A 15097-nucleotide genomic window follows, 5' to 3' on the forward strand; every position below is an offset into this window, starting at 1 on the left:
TTACTGACATGGACAGAACCCCCCCCCACCCACCCCAACAACATTTTCCTGTCAATTAGCCCCTCCCCACCTCTACCACCTCAACCTGTCCATAAACCACATGTGATACAGGTCATGGACAGGGTAGAGGGGCAAGGACATTGTTTAAAGAGATTCTTGACTCCATTCAAGAGAAGCTGGTAGCAGCGAGTGAGATTTGAATCTTTGAATTGTCCACGAAGTCACCTCCTTGCTGCTTACGTGTAAACCTCTCTGTCACTGAAACGTGCTGCTCCCTTTAACCCCCGTTGCTTCCAGCCTTCTTCTTTAAGCTGCATCAACAGGCTCCACCCAGCCTGATTCTCCTCCCTCCCACAAGGCAAGAAGCCGATAAACAGCACAGTTCATGAGGGCAATTAACTCGACTGCACCATTCCCAGTGAACCCGGTCACTGAAACTCAATAGACGCCACCTCACCCCCCCCTCCCACCGTCCCACCAACGATATCATTCACCGGCTAAACTGTGCCCCTCACCTCACTCCAAGGGTGTCTACATTCGAGAGGTTGAGCACATTAATCTGGGTGTGTTTAGCTCACAGTTCCAAAGGTGACAGAGCAATACCCTCAACTGCTACAAGAGGCAGAGTCTGACAGACGTGAGCTGTTTAAAAGGGAAGTGTGCCCTTTATTCAATAAAAGCTGATGATGAGTAACCACAGCAAATGGATTTTTAAATCCATCGCCCCAGTTCAAGCAATCCACCTATTTATTGTGTTTAAAAATTGGATCCCATTTCTGATTGAACTCCTGTCCTGGGAGATTTAGAGGGTCTATCGATTGAAGTTAGTCTGTGTAGTTTGGCCAGGAAAGGCTCTGGGAGAAGGCCTGCGGACATCACTCAGGTTTGCTCGCCAAGAGGCAAAAATATTTGACACCGAATTCCACGACAGTCTCACTGGACACCCCCATGGTGTTGAGAAGCCTAGACAGAGAGGGAGAGAAAGAGAGAGAGAAAATTCATCAAAGTTTAATCGACAGAATCAAGCTGTATTCAACTTATGAAAAGCGTAGTGAAGTGGAGCCCATCTGATAGAGAATAAAATGATAGAATTACAGCATCATCCAGCACAAAGGAGACCATTCAGCCCATCATGTCCTTTGATAGAATACACAATTAGTCCCACTACCCTGCTAGAATTCATTCCCCTTCAAGGATTTATCCAATTCCTTTCCGAAAGTTGCTATTGTAGTATGAGAGTCTGGCATAGAAAGGGTTAGCAAGGTATTGGGTACAGTACTGTCCACAGTGTGATGTAAGGGAACACATGGCCCGAGTCTAGAGGGCAGTCTTGTACCAGACAGAGATGTGTGTAGAGGCAAGCATGGAGACAGCTCCTTGCTTAGAACTTATACTGTTAATATATACATAGTTACAAATAGTTAATAAACACTTGCTGTTAAACTAAACAAAACTTAGAACCTCTTCATGAGAGTCACCGAACTACACACAACATTTTCCAACAACTATTGAATCTGCTTCCACCACTCTTTCAGGCAGCACATTCTGGATCATAATCCATTTAGTAAAAGAACAAAAATACCTGGAAAAACTCAGCAGGTCTGGCAGCTTCTGTGGAAGGGAGCACAGTTAACAGGTATTTTAGTTTTTCCTGAATTTTTCCAAGTATTTTAGTTTTTCCTGAATTTTTCCAGGTATTTTTGTTTTTGTTTACGATTTCCAGCATCCGCAGTTTTTTGCTTTTATCTTAGTAAAAAAACAACTTGCTCATCATTTTTTGCCAATTGCCATAATTACTTCTCCTCTGTTACTGACCACTGGAAACCACCTATTTATTCAATTACTCAATTAAATCTCCCCCTAACCTTCCCTACTCTAAGGAGAACAATCCCAGCTTCTCCAGTCTCCCCATGTAACTGAAGCCACTTTCCCCGATACCATTCTATAAATCTCCTATTCTCTCCAACGTCTCATACATCCTTCCTAAAGCATGAACTGAGCACAGTAAACCAGCTGAGTGATTTATAATGGTTTAGCTTATCTTTCTTACCCCTATACTGTATGCCTCTATCTATAAAGACCAGGATCCTGTTCTTTCAACAACTCTCTCAACTCGTCCTATCACCTTCAAAGATTTGTGTCCATAAACCCCCAGATCTCTCAGTTCCTGCAAACCTCTTAAAATTGTACCAATTAATCTGTGACCTTGACTGACTCAAATTCTGAAGAGCCAAAGCATTAACACTTCCAGAACAATACATATCAGATAGGTACAGTTACATTGCAAATTGTACAGCTCTCACTATCAACTCTTAACCCATTTACAATGTAGGGCCAGGAAATTTTATCTGGCTATGGTATCCAAGGTGACATTTAAGAGCAGATAAGTTGGACTTTTTTTCATTAATTCACTGGATGTGGGTGTCGCTGGCTGGGCCAGAATTTATTGGCCATCCCTAATTGCCCTTGAGAAGGTGGTGGTGAGCTGCCTTCTTGAACCGCTGCAGTCCATGTGGTGTAGGTACACCCACAGTGCTGTTAGGGAGGGAGTTCCAGGATTTTGACCCAGTGACAGTGAAGGAACGGCGATATATTTCCAAGTCAGGATGGTGGGTGACTTGGAGGGGAACTTCCAGGTGGTGGTGTTCCCTTGTGTCTGCTGCCCTAGACCTTCTGGGTAGTAGAGGTTGTAGGTTTGGAAGGTGCTGTCAAAGGAGCCTTGGTGAGTTCCCGCAGTGCATCTTGTAGATGGTACAGAAAAGAGGTATGAATGTGGAAGGCCATTTGGTCCATTCTCCATCCAGACAGAACGCACAGTCCTCTGATCCCACAGCCAGCTGGGATTCAAATTATCCCTGAGTTTGTGCTCCCACTACCAACCCGGACTGAGCAATTCCATTCCATGTGTTTGTTGCTATATGTGGAGGAGTGAAAATTCCTGCTGTCAGTCCTGAATGTGTCTTTTGTTAGTTTCGACTGTGATCTCTCCTCCTATTAAAAAAGCTCTTCTTTCTGAGGAAACTCATAAAAAACCAGACGAACAGTGGCAGCAGTATGTACCATTCAAAAGATGCACTGCAGAAACTCACCAAGGCTCCTTAAGCAGCAACGTCCAAACCCACAACCGCTACCACCAAGAAGGACAAGGGCAGCAGTGACATAGGACCTGGAACCTCCCCCTCCAAGTCACTCGCCATCCTGACTTGGAAATATATCGGCCGTTCCTTCACTGTCACTGGGTCCAAATCCTGGGACTCCCTCCCTAACAACACTGTGGGTGTACCTACACCACAGGGACTACAGCGGTTCAAGAAGGCAGCTCACCACCGCCTTCTCAAAGGCGACTAGAGAGGGGCAATAAATTCTGGCCTGGCCAGCGAAGCCCACATCCCATAAATAAATTTTTAAAACTATTCTGAAACATCGGTGCTACGCCTAAATTTCCCTGCTTTGTCTCATTAACATATCTGATTACCAGAGTATTAACCTAGTTTAGTAACGCAGCTCATTGATATATCTCATTGACATTTCTCCCATTAGCTGCTCATTAACATAACCCCGCGCCCTTACAAAAGACTAGAGAATGTGAGTTTTCTGCATTCTGTCAGTTTACACAGAAACATTTAGGTGTGTGAGAGTTAATGCTGGAATTGTACTGCAATAGAGTACATGCTTTAAGTTTGCAATTGAGAGCAGTTGCCACCAACTGGGGAAAGATTTGGGGATTATTGCCAGTGTATAAAAACCAGTTCACACCGGGTGTGGGGAGGGGTGGGGGGGTGGGGGGGTGTTGGTGGAGGGAAATAAGAGGAATTTGTGCCATTACTCTGCAGTTTTGGGGAATAAACCTGGGATAAGGAAGAGACTGGCTTCAGATCCATCGGGCAGAATGGTCCCAGATTCGCACTGAGTGTGGTAGCGGGCAGAAAAGATGGTGTTTTACCCTCCAGCAGCAATGGCGGCTTTTCACGCTGTATCGTCCCACACCCTCTGGGCTACTTATGCATTCCCGGGATACACGCCAATACACCTGCCATGCTGTCACCTTGCCGCTTCATCACACCGGGCACCAAGTTTAAAGTCCAGCCGCGCTCAGTGCTTCCAGCCCAGGACTGTAGCAAAGAAGACATGGCCCTGAAAGGCAAGAAGGCTGCAGCCCTCGAGCACCCTTTGGATGCTGTGGAGGCCTCGCTGTGATGACCTTTACCCCTGTTCTGGGTGCAAGAGGGGCAGCTACATTACCACTCCGGCTTGGTAGGCGAGGGCAGTGGTGGTCAGTGCCAATGCTGCACTGAAGAGGTCGGCCATCCAGAGCAGAAAGAAGATGAATGATCTCATCTGTGCCTCCAGGGTAAGACAACCAGCTCATCACTCTAAACTCACACACTCACAAGCCCATCACACACTCACTGGCATCTCACTCACTGCCAGCTCAAGGGACATCACCACTCACTCTCTTACACACTTACCCTCACATCTCCATCTGGCCTCATCTCCTCTGGAGACAGCCTCCTCAGCCCTCACACTCTTGAGACCACTTGCACAGATCAGCATATGCCCCCACACACACCCTTCCCCAGCACAGTACTCATCCTGCCGCCTCTTCCCTTGCCTGAGGCCACTCCTCCCCCTTCCCCAAGCAAGCCCTAGCCCCGCAGCCGTTGAAAAGCCACCCCCGCATTAAGGCTGGTCTGGTAGGTAGAGACCTGCCCATGAGCCCCCCCCCGAGAGTGATGCGATGCTGCCTGCGAAGCCTGGCGCTGATGACTGCGAGAGCTGCCCGAAGCAAGGCGGGCAAACAAACCTCGAAGCCCCGAGCAAAGTGCAGCCCGCCAGGTATGTGCTGTTGGGAAACACGTCGGTGTGTTTTCCCACCGGAAAGTGGACGATCCAGCGGGGGTCGAGCAAAGGATGACCCTGGCAGGCTGGCGTATTACAACGAGGTTCCTGACGGCTGACGATGGGGAACTGAGCCCACTATCGGCAGGCTTGAGCAGACGATCGCAAACTGGTTTCACGGCGTTGTGAAACCAATTTTTGGCCTTCTAGCCACATTGTCCGCTCACGCCCACTGAACACGCTCGACACCAGCGGGCATGGAAAATCCTGGCCATCCTTTCCTCAATATATGAGCAGTGACTTTAACAATGAGGTCTGGAAGTTACTACCTCTGCTCTTTAAATAGCGGTTTGCCTTACTCCTCTTCCCTGAAACTCGTTTTCTATGCCCGCTGAATTTTTTTTCTGATGTCAGAAGTCGATTCATTAGAAAGAGGAAAGCTTCCAGGGTTGTATTTTAAATAGTCTCTTGGTAGTACAGAATTTGAGTACTGCTGAAAGAGAGACATGCTGTCAAAGCTTTCCATCTTGCACTCATCAGGACAGATGCAATAATACCAAATTTCAAAGGGAGCAACAATATTTACTGTACAGAATACATTTTTGTTCCCTTTGAAATTTGGCATTTTTTTTATCTATCCTGGTTTCTATTTTGCGCAATGTGATGGCCTTAATGTCCAAGAACTATGGGGTGATGGCTTTAAATATTAATTTTCATAGGAGCAGGATAAAGAGGAAATTGGACCATGTTCTATCACTCCCCAGATTCTGATTGCTTGAATTGTGCCAGATTTAGGCTCATAAGATTTTCAGAACACTCCAAAGTGGAAAATTTCAATGTAATTCCAACATGATTGCAATTCAGAAAGTCCAGCTCAAAAATGATTTCAATATCGACTGATGGGGAAGGAAAGAGGTAATTCTTCCGGTTAACGCTGACTTTAAAGGAGTTTCCATTAGCAATGTTCAGTTAGTGAAAGAGATAGCCATCAGATGGTGTTTTAGTTGATAGCCTGAACCCACAAGCTGCTCAATTATCTTGGAAAGGTTTCATTAACCTCTCTGCAGTGAGTTGGCTATGAACGTTTCTTATCTGTCTATAACTGCTTTAATTTGCCTCATAGCCTAAGAAGTTCTTTCTCATATCACTTTCACTTCTTTTGCAAATTACTTTAAATATGTGCCCTCTCGTTCTCAACCCTTTCACAACTAGGGATGGTTTCTCCCTATCTACTCTGTCCAGACCTCTCATGATCTTGAACACCTCTATGAAATCTCCCCTCAGCCTTCCCTTCTCCAAGGAAAACAGCCCCGGCTTCTCCAATCTACCTTTGTCACTGAAGTTCCTCATCCCTGGAACCATCCTCGTGGGTCTTTTCCGCACACACACACACTCTCTCTCTCTCTCTCTCTCTAACGCAACCGCACCTGTCCCACCAGATTAGCCACTGCAGAAATGTTGTGGTGAATGGAGGGACCAAGGCTAGAGTTTGGGAATTTGAAAATGCCATTGTAAATGGTGCGGGGTGGGGGCGAGTTTGTAAGCAGAGATGGAGGCAGGAGGAGGCGATTTGGGAAGGAGGGGAGCAGGATGCGAGTGGAGGGAGCTCGGAGGAAGCGATCGGCTTCGGACAGTGGGTCCTCTCAGGACCAGCTGTATGATGTCCCCGCTGAGGGCGCTGTTCTCTGTAAGAGACTTCAGTCCAGTCAAAGTGAAGACTTGGGGAGCGCCTCTTGTTAAAACTGAAGCAGGAAATGCTGGAAGACTATGAGAAAAGCATAAAACTGCGGATGCTGGAAATCTAGAACAAAAACAAAAACACCTGGAAAAACTCAGCTGGTCTGACAGCATCTGCGGAGAGGGGTACAGTTGACGTTTTGAGTCCGTATGACTCTTCAGAAGACTGTTGCCTCATGTGCTGATGTGAAAATCCTCCCATATCCTGCAACAGCTTGTCCGACACGTGGTACAATATACAAACGGAAGGAGAAAGGTTAAAGGTTAAACCCTCACAGCAAGCGGTGAGAGGAAAATTATACCAGCAAAAATTTATTTTCCCAGTGCGTCGTCTGGGTCAGAATTTTACTGGTTCCATGGCGACGGGTTTGGAGCTAAGGGGCAGTGGGAGGGTTGGGTGCCGGGAATCTGACTGCAGAACATATTTGATGCTGACGTCTCCACGCAGCCAGTCAAATTTCCCAGAGGCAGGAGAGCAGCGGGATTGCACTCGTGCTTAATGGCAGTGGGCAGCCAATTGTCAGCGATTTCAAATTTGACCAGGGGCTGCACGGGTTCACACGGGAGCATCGGTGACCCCTCTGCCAATAGGAGGTGAGAGCTGGGGTGAGGTTAAATGGTGGCTGGAGGTGAAAGCCACCGAGGATTGCTGAATTGCACGAGAGGCTGAGGTTCATTCAAGCCAGGGAGTAAAAAGTCGGAGGGATTGCGCAGTGCGAGCCCATATTGGAGGGCCCTTAGTGGAAAGGTCTCTCCCAGAATTCACTTCAGCAGCGTAGCCGGTACTCAAGGCTTGAGCCGCTTTAAGCCTTGAGGGCTCCGATTCTCAATGAGCAGTGTGCATAGTGTTCAGTTGCTCTGTGTTTAATAGTGTGAGTCTGTTTACTGTTGGTGCTCACTGTGCTTGATTAGTTCCGACTGGGTGTGGACTCGGAGAAAAGTAAACAAAGCTGTTAGAGCTGGAAGCTAGAGCAGAAACATGGAGCAGACATTTTAAAGCACTGAGATATAAAATATTCAATGGTCTATACTCAGAGTTTGACTCTTCCAGTGAGGCGGAGATTGAGAAATAAAGAGATAGAGAGAGAGAGAGGGAGAGAGAGAGAGAGGGAGATTCAGTCACATAGAGCAGGGCTACCACAGCGAGAGGAGCAGTAGCTTCATGAGGGTGTCAGACTCCATGTGAGGAAGACACATAGGGCTAGGAACGCAGCCCGATGTTCGCAGAAGGCACTGCCCAGTTGAAAAGGTTTACATGCAGAGAGGCTATGCTTCATGGAGCTATCAGAACCAGTGTCTCTGAAGACTGTTTCTGTCCAGGGGGGTGGTAGTGGATCAGTACTGAATGCTGGAGGAGAAGTTGAGGCCAACGGGGTGCGGCAGCTGCCTGCTTCCCATGGCAGCAAGGGTCACCGTGGCGCTCGATGTTTACACCACAGGATCATTCCGGGGATCATCTGGAGATATATGTGGATTTTCTCAGTCAGCAGCTCATCACAGCATCAAGCAGGTGACACAGGCCATGTAGCAGAGGGCAGGGCAATACAACAGGTATCAGACCGATTAGGCCAGTCAGGCCAAGGTAGCGATGGGAACGGAGGCCATCGCTGGATTGCCTTGCGTTTAGGGGTTCATTGACTGCATTTTTGTGGTGGTCACGGCTCCTGCAGGGCAGACAGGAGCCTTTGTGAACAGGGAGGGCCTCCACTCTCTAAATGTACAATTAGTCTGCGATCGCCACAACAGGATCGTGCAGGTGAGAGCACAGTTCCCAGGAAGCTGCCAACTCGAGACCACCCCCAGGTGCCTCAGCTCTTCAGGCCACCCGAAAGTCTCCATGGATGGATCCTGGGTGATGAGGGGTATCTACAAAAGACATGGCGGTTTACCCTACCTGCCTCCCCGAGTGAAACTCCAACACAGAGAACACCGACAACCACTCCCAGGTGAGTAGAAGGGCCACCATTGAACAGGTCACAGGCTCTCTGGAAGTGAGGTTCAGATGCCTGGATAGATGTGGCGGAGGGCTGCAATGTGCTCCATCAAGGGGGAAGAGCCCCCATAGGCTTCAGGAAAGCTGTTTTATCGACCCTTTCAAGACCCACCTGCCCTTCCCTGCTTACCTGGAGCGATTGAACCCCTGAGCCCAGGTCTGGGCCCATCTCACCTTCCCATTGCCCAACACAGTCATGGATGAGGCCACACTGACTGTGGAGGTCATGGCGATGGTGTGACTGTCCATGAGGGTTGCCACTCTCTCAATGGAGAAGGACATGTGCTCACATGCCAGAGGCTTGGTGCTACTCACTCCATGGATGGACTCCTCCAGTTATTGACTTCCTCGGCCACTTCCAGCCAGGCTTTCTTTGTGAGGATTGCTGGCCTCCTGATCCCATCCACTGGGATGGTGACCTCTCTCCGTTCCCTCATAGGGCCAGGGAGACATCACTGAGCCTTGGCGTGGCCCTTCCTCTGACTCCAGCTATTCCTGCTAGGCTCTCCTGTTCCTTAGCCCTTCCCAGAGCACTCTGAGTATACACAGACTGTAGCAATGTTGCCAGGTTCCTTCTCAAGATGGTGTCTGCCTTTAACCTGCTGGAACTTTCTCCATCCACCACCATCAACATCCCTGCCTGCCATCTGTTATTGGCCAATTCTCCCACCCATCACCCGCTATTGGCCAGCTCCCCCACTCGTCACCCATTATTGGCCAGCTCCCCCACCCGTCACCCGCTATTGGCCAGCTTCCCCACCCGTCACCCGTTATTGGCCAGCTCCCCCACCCGTCACCCACTATTGGCCAGCTCCCCCACCTGCCACCCGTTATTGGCCAGCTCCCCCACTCATCACGTGTTATTGGCCAGCTCCCCCACCCATCACCCACTATTGGCCAGCTCCCCCACCCGTCACCCGTTATTGGCCAGCTCCCCCACCCGTCACCCACTATTGGCCAGCTCCCCCACCTGCCACCCGTTATTGGCCAGCTCCCCCACTCATCACGTGTTATTGGCCAGCTCCCCCACCCGTCACCCACTATTGGCCAGCTCCCCCACCTGCCACCCGTTATTGGCCAGCTCCCCCACTCATCACGTGTTATTGGCCAGCTCCCCCACCCATCACCCGCTATTGGCCAGCTCCCCCGCCTGTCATCCATTATTGGCCACTCCCCCACCTGTCACCTGCTATTGGCCATCTCCCATAGCAATCACCCACTACTGGCCAGCTCCCATGCCAATCACCTACTATTGGCCAGCTCCCATGCCAATCACCCACTATTGGCCAATCCCCCACCTGTCACCTGCTATTGGCCATCTCCCATGGCAATCGCCCGCTATTGGCCAGTTCGCATGCCATCATCTGCTATTGGCCAGCTCCCATGCCAATCACCCACTACTGGCCAGCTCCCATGCCAATCACCTACTATTGGCCAGCTCCCATGCCAATCACCCACTATTGTCCAGTTCCCATGCCAATAATCCACTATTGGCCAGTTCCCATGCCAATCACCCGCTATTGGCCAGCTCCCATGCCAATCATCTGCTATTGGCCAGCTCCCATGCCAATCACCCACTAATGGCCAGCTCCCATGCCAATCACCCACTACTGGCCAGCTCCCATGCCAATCACCTACTATTGACCAGCTCTCATGCCAATCACCCACTATTGTCCAGTTCCCATGCCAGTAATCCACTATTGGCCAGCTCCCATGCCAATCACCCGCTATTGGCCAGCTCCCATGCCAATCACCCACTATTGACCAGCTCCCAGGCCAATCATCCGCTATTGACCAGCTCCCATGCCAATCACCCACTATTGACCAGCTCCCATGCCAATCATCCACTACTGGCCAGCTCTCATGCCAATCACCCGCTATTGGCCAGCTCCCATGCCAATTACCTGCTATTGGCCAGCTCCCATCTCAATCATCCGCTATTGACCAGCTCCCAGGCCAATCATCCGCTATTGGCCAGCTCCCATGCCAATTACCTGCTATTGGCCAGCTCCCATCTCAATCATCCGCTATTGACCAGCTCCCATGCCAATCACCCACTACTGGCCAGCTCCCATACCAATCACCTACTATTGGCCAGCTCCCATGCCAATCACCCTCTAATTGGCCAGCTCCCATGCCAATCACCCACTATTGGCCAGCTCCCATGCCAATCACCCACAATTGGCCAGCTCCCATGCCAATCACCCACTATTGGCCAGCTCCCATGCCAATCACCCACAATTGGCCAGCTCCCATGCCAATCACCCACTATTGGCCAGCTCCCATGCCAATCACACGCTGTTGGCCAGCTCCTCCACTTGCCACCCACTATTGGCTGCCTCTCTGCCTGCTGGGCATTTCGTGGCTGCAGGCAGTACAATTCCTGAGGGGTCCCATCTCCCACCTGTGAGTCTATGCGACCCGAATTGAATGCCGTGTTGGGACTTCCTCCCTTTTGGGAATTTCATCCCTCGGGATTCGGAGCCTACATTCAGTGGGGGAAGGCTCCGTCTTCTCTCAATCTATAGGTGTTAATGCCTTATGTGTAAGAATTTTACAAATATTTTGTTTAACTGTGAAAGCCACCTTTCACTTCAGTTACATTCAGTTTCACTTAATACTCACTTGGGGTCTGACAAACAGAAAACTGACAGAACGTGCTGGGCATTTCTAAGCATGTGCTATCCTATACTACTGTTATTTTACAATTGTGAGTCCTTATTTGTGGCCCTGGTCAGAGTTTAGTCAGTCAAGTTTAACCAGTCCGAGTTTACAGACTGTAATCTTGACGTTCAACCCCAAAATGGCTGAGAGATGGTCAGGTGGGGGAGTTGGGGGTTGGGGGTGTGGGGTGATTAAGAGTTAAATACTGGAAATGTGCCCTTAATGCTCACACACCTACCACAGCAGCTAATATCAAGAGGACTGGGTGTCTTGCCATGGAGGGGTGAGGCACTTCATTCCCAGCACAGACATGATGGGCTGAATGGCCTCCTTCTGTGCTGTAAACATTCAATAATTCATATTTAATCTGGGCTCCCACTGTGTATCTAGGAACCTGATTTAAAGTTCGTTATTGTTGGGCAGGTTTTCCAGGCTCCGGGAATTCTGGCAGTCAAAGGGAGGCAGGAGCTGTCAACTAGTCGGGGTAAGGGCCTTTTCCAGCCCTCGCTGTGGGTCAGAGGGTGTACGGTCACTCCCATAGCCTATTCTCCAGCTTTTCCACAAATCCCTCGGAACCCGGGTTCTCCCCCCTTGTGATCATATCCCTCTCTATCCTCCGAACCCCAGTCTCTCTCCTCCCTTTCAATCCCAGCCTCTCCCTCCCAAACGCAGCCTCTCTCCCTCTTCCCAATCCCTGTCTCTCTCCCCCTTCCCAATCCCAGCCTCTCCCTCCCAATCCCAGCCTCTCTCCCCATTCCCAATCTCGGTCTTTCTCCCTGCCTCCCAACCCCAGCCTCTCCCTCCCAATCCCAGCCTCTCTCCCCATTCCCAATCTCGGTCTTTCTCCCTGCCTCCCAACCCCAGCCTCTCCCTCCCAATCCCAGCCTCTCTCCCCATTCCCAATCTCGGTCTTTCTCCCTGCCTCCCAACCCCAGCCTCTCCCTCCCAATCCCAGCCTCTCTCCCCATTCCCAATCTCGGTCTTTCTCCCTGCCTCCCAACCCCAGCCTCTCCCTCCCAATCCCAGCCTCTCTCCCCATTCCCAATCTCGGTCTTTCTCCCTGCCTCCCAACCCCAACCCCATACCCAATCCCAATCCCAGCCTCTCCCTCCCAATCCTAGCCTCTTCTCCCCCTTCCCAATCTCAGCCTCTCCCTCCCAATCCCAGCCTCTTCTCCCTCTTCCCAATCCCAGCCTCTCTCCCTCTTCCCAATCCCAGCCTCTCTCCCCCTTCCCAATCCCAGCCTCTCCCTCCCAAACCCAGCCTCTCTCCCTCTTCCCAATTCCTGTCTCTCTCCCAATCCTACCCTCTCCTTCTCAATCCCAGCCTCTCTCCCCCTTCCCAATCCCAGCCGGTCCCTCCTAATCCCAGCCTCTCTCCCCATTCCCAATCCCAGCCTCTCCCTCCCAACACCAGCCTCTCTCCCCCATCTCAACCCCAGTCTCCCTCCCCCTTCCCAATCCCAGCCAGTCCCTCCCACTCCCAGCCTCTCTCCCCCATCCCAATCCCAGCTTCTCTCCCCCATCCCAATCCCAGCTTCTCTCCCCCCTCCCAATCCTAGCCTCTCTCCCCCTTCCCAATCCCAGCCGGTGCCTCCCAATCCCAGCCTCTTCCTCCCAATCCCAGCCTCTTTCCCCCCTCCCAATCCCAGCCTCCCTCCCCCTTCCCAATCCCAGTCAGTCCCTCCCAATCCCAGCCTCTGTCCCCCATCCCAACCCCAGCCTCTCTCCCCCATCCCAACCCCAGCCTCTCTTGCTGATCTCGAATGCTTTGTATCTGTTGTCACCTGTGATGTTATTTTGTGATTCTAGGCTACGTGTCGATGGGAAGTGTAGCACCTGGATCAGGATGTGGAATGCGTGATGTGTTGGAGTGGATGACTGGATCTGAACCAGCCAAGCTGACAGCACCATGAAGTGAAGCGGCTAATGCTGCTGAGAATGAGACATCCTATTAATCAGAACCCTGGCACCAGCTCCATAGAGAATCCAACATCGTGTTGAAACACGCAGGGTGGAGTTAAACACACAGCTCCATGTCTGTGGGATGAGGGATGCAAACTCCAGATCAGGACAAATCCTCACATATTTAAATGATATTTAAAGGATATTTAAATGACCCACACTGGGAATAAAGACGGACTAGGGCGGGGGAGGGGTAGAGATTGTTTTTAACTCAAGGGGATGATGTGTTTTGTAAAACAGAGATGGACAACAATTTGTATGTCAGAAGATATTGAGGTAGCTACATGATGCTAATGAGATCACGTTTCCTGATAAACTGAGGTATATATTTTCCTGTGAAGGCGGGGGACGGGGGGGCTTGTGGTGTGGGTGGGGCCCTATAAGGACGGAGTTAAATTTTTCTATTAACGCTGGCTCTTAACGGAAATGCTATTGCTGTTGTTCGGGTTGAAAGGGGGATTCCAGTCAGGACGTGTTTGGTGGACAAGGGGATTCACCAAGGGGCCAGACCAAACCTTCGAGCAGCCCATTGACCCAACCCTTCAAGCACACGTGGCAGAGTCTGCAGCTGGTACAATGGACCCATCGGCCATCTGAGAACCCATGGAATCGGAGTGGAAGCAAGTCACCCCCGAGGGACTGCCCAAGAGGTAGAGGGGTTATGTTAGGGAACTGCTGCTGTGGGATTTCAGGAATATACCTACACATCTGACTCTTACCCCAATATTACCCATTGCGCCTCTGATGTGTGGATAACATTGGGGGGGGGGTGGTGAGGGAGTCAGAGAAACGGGACATTTAAAAGAGAGGTAATGGGTAACACGAACAGAACAGCAAGCAGAGGCAACCACATTCCCATGAGGACGTGGGCAAGCCACCCTAATTGGGAATGTGATACGGTGTAAGGGAGGACAGGTGTCCCCAGTTTGGGGCAGGATGGGGCAGGGAGGAGGGGGGAGCACTTTTAGACAGACTCATCCAGGCCAGTGGGAATGGCTTCGCTTTTCGTTACCACAGCTGCACTGATAATCTCAAGGGGAGGGAAATAAGTGATGTCAGGGGGTATGAGATCGAATCCTGAGCAAGAACAGGGCCTTAATGCTTTGTGTTTAAAGACAGCAGTGCTTCTCCGTGTCTGTCTCAGTGAGAGCTCTTTATTGAACTGATCTTGAGACAGCAACCTTCAGAGAGGCTGCCACCATGGCGTAGTCACATGACTATGGCAAGCCAGATAGGACACGTAGAACTGATTGCATTTCAAACCCAAACAGTCATGTAGCTGCTGTCCCTAGAATTGGACAATAAGATGAAGGCCGTGAGTCAATGATTGGCTCTGGAGAAACGTAGTGGTTTGGGATTATATTAAAAATGAACAACCCAATCACACGGAAAGACACTCGGAGGAAGAATTAGGGGTTCAAGGTCAGGGGGCGCAGGCATTTGTTACCCTGATTTTCACGCAAGGTTATAAAGGGGGTAATAGAACGCTCACTTACACCTTGTAAACTGTTGCTCAGAAAGTGTTCATTATTAATAAAGTTTAATCGCTGTCACCAAGATGGGTCAGTGTCCAATCGTTGCTTATTCCAGTTGATCAAAAAGAAAAGCTAATGAGGTTCCCGCTCTCAATTTCCCAACTCATACCCACCTCTTCCTGCCATTCTCAGGGACCAGCTACTGAAGGAGGACAGGAGATGAGCCTTTACAAAACTCTGGTCTCAGCCGGAGGATGGCGAACACCTCTGGCACCACACAAAGTGAACATAGGCCCCTTAGAGAATGAGGTTGGAGAAATAATAATGGGGAACCAAGAAATGGCAGAGGAGTTGAATAAATACTTTGCTTCAGTCTTCACAGTAGGAGATACCAATAGCATTCCAAAAATACTAAATAATCAAGC

The 15097-nt window shown here is 50.2% G+C and overlaps 1 protein-coding gene across 1 annotated transcript in view; it reads right to left on the minus strand.

The window, feature by feature from the left end:
• Positions 1–670: 670 nt before the first annotated feature.
• Positions 671–15097, minus strand: part of LOC121285246 (putative methyltransferase DDB_G0268948) — a 37680-nt gene continuing 23253 nt past the window's right edge. The window contains exon 4 of the mRNA XM_041201618.1: positions 671–963. Within this exon, the coding sequence (XP_041057552.1) occupies positions 934–963 (30 nt within the window). The 3' untranslated portion in view covers positions 671–933. The remainder of the gene's footprint in view (positions 964–15097) is intronic.

The sequence above is a fragment of the Carcharodon carcharias genome, chromosome 12 (assembly GCF_017639515.1).
Source record: "Carcharodon carcharias isolate sCarCar2 chromosome 12, sCarCar2.pri, whole genome shotgun sequence".
Classification (NCBI taxonomy): Eukaryota; Metazoa; Chordata; class Chondrichthyes; order Lamniformes; family Lamnidae; genus Carcharodon; species Carcharodon carcharias.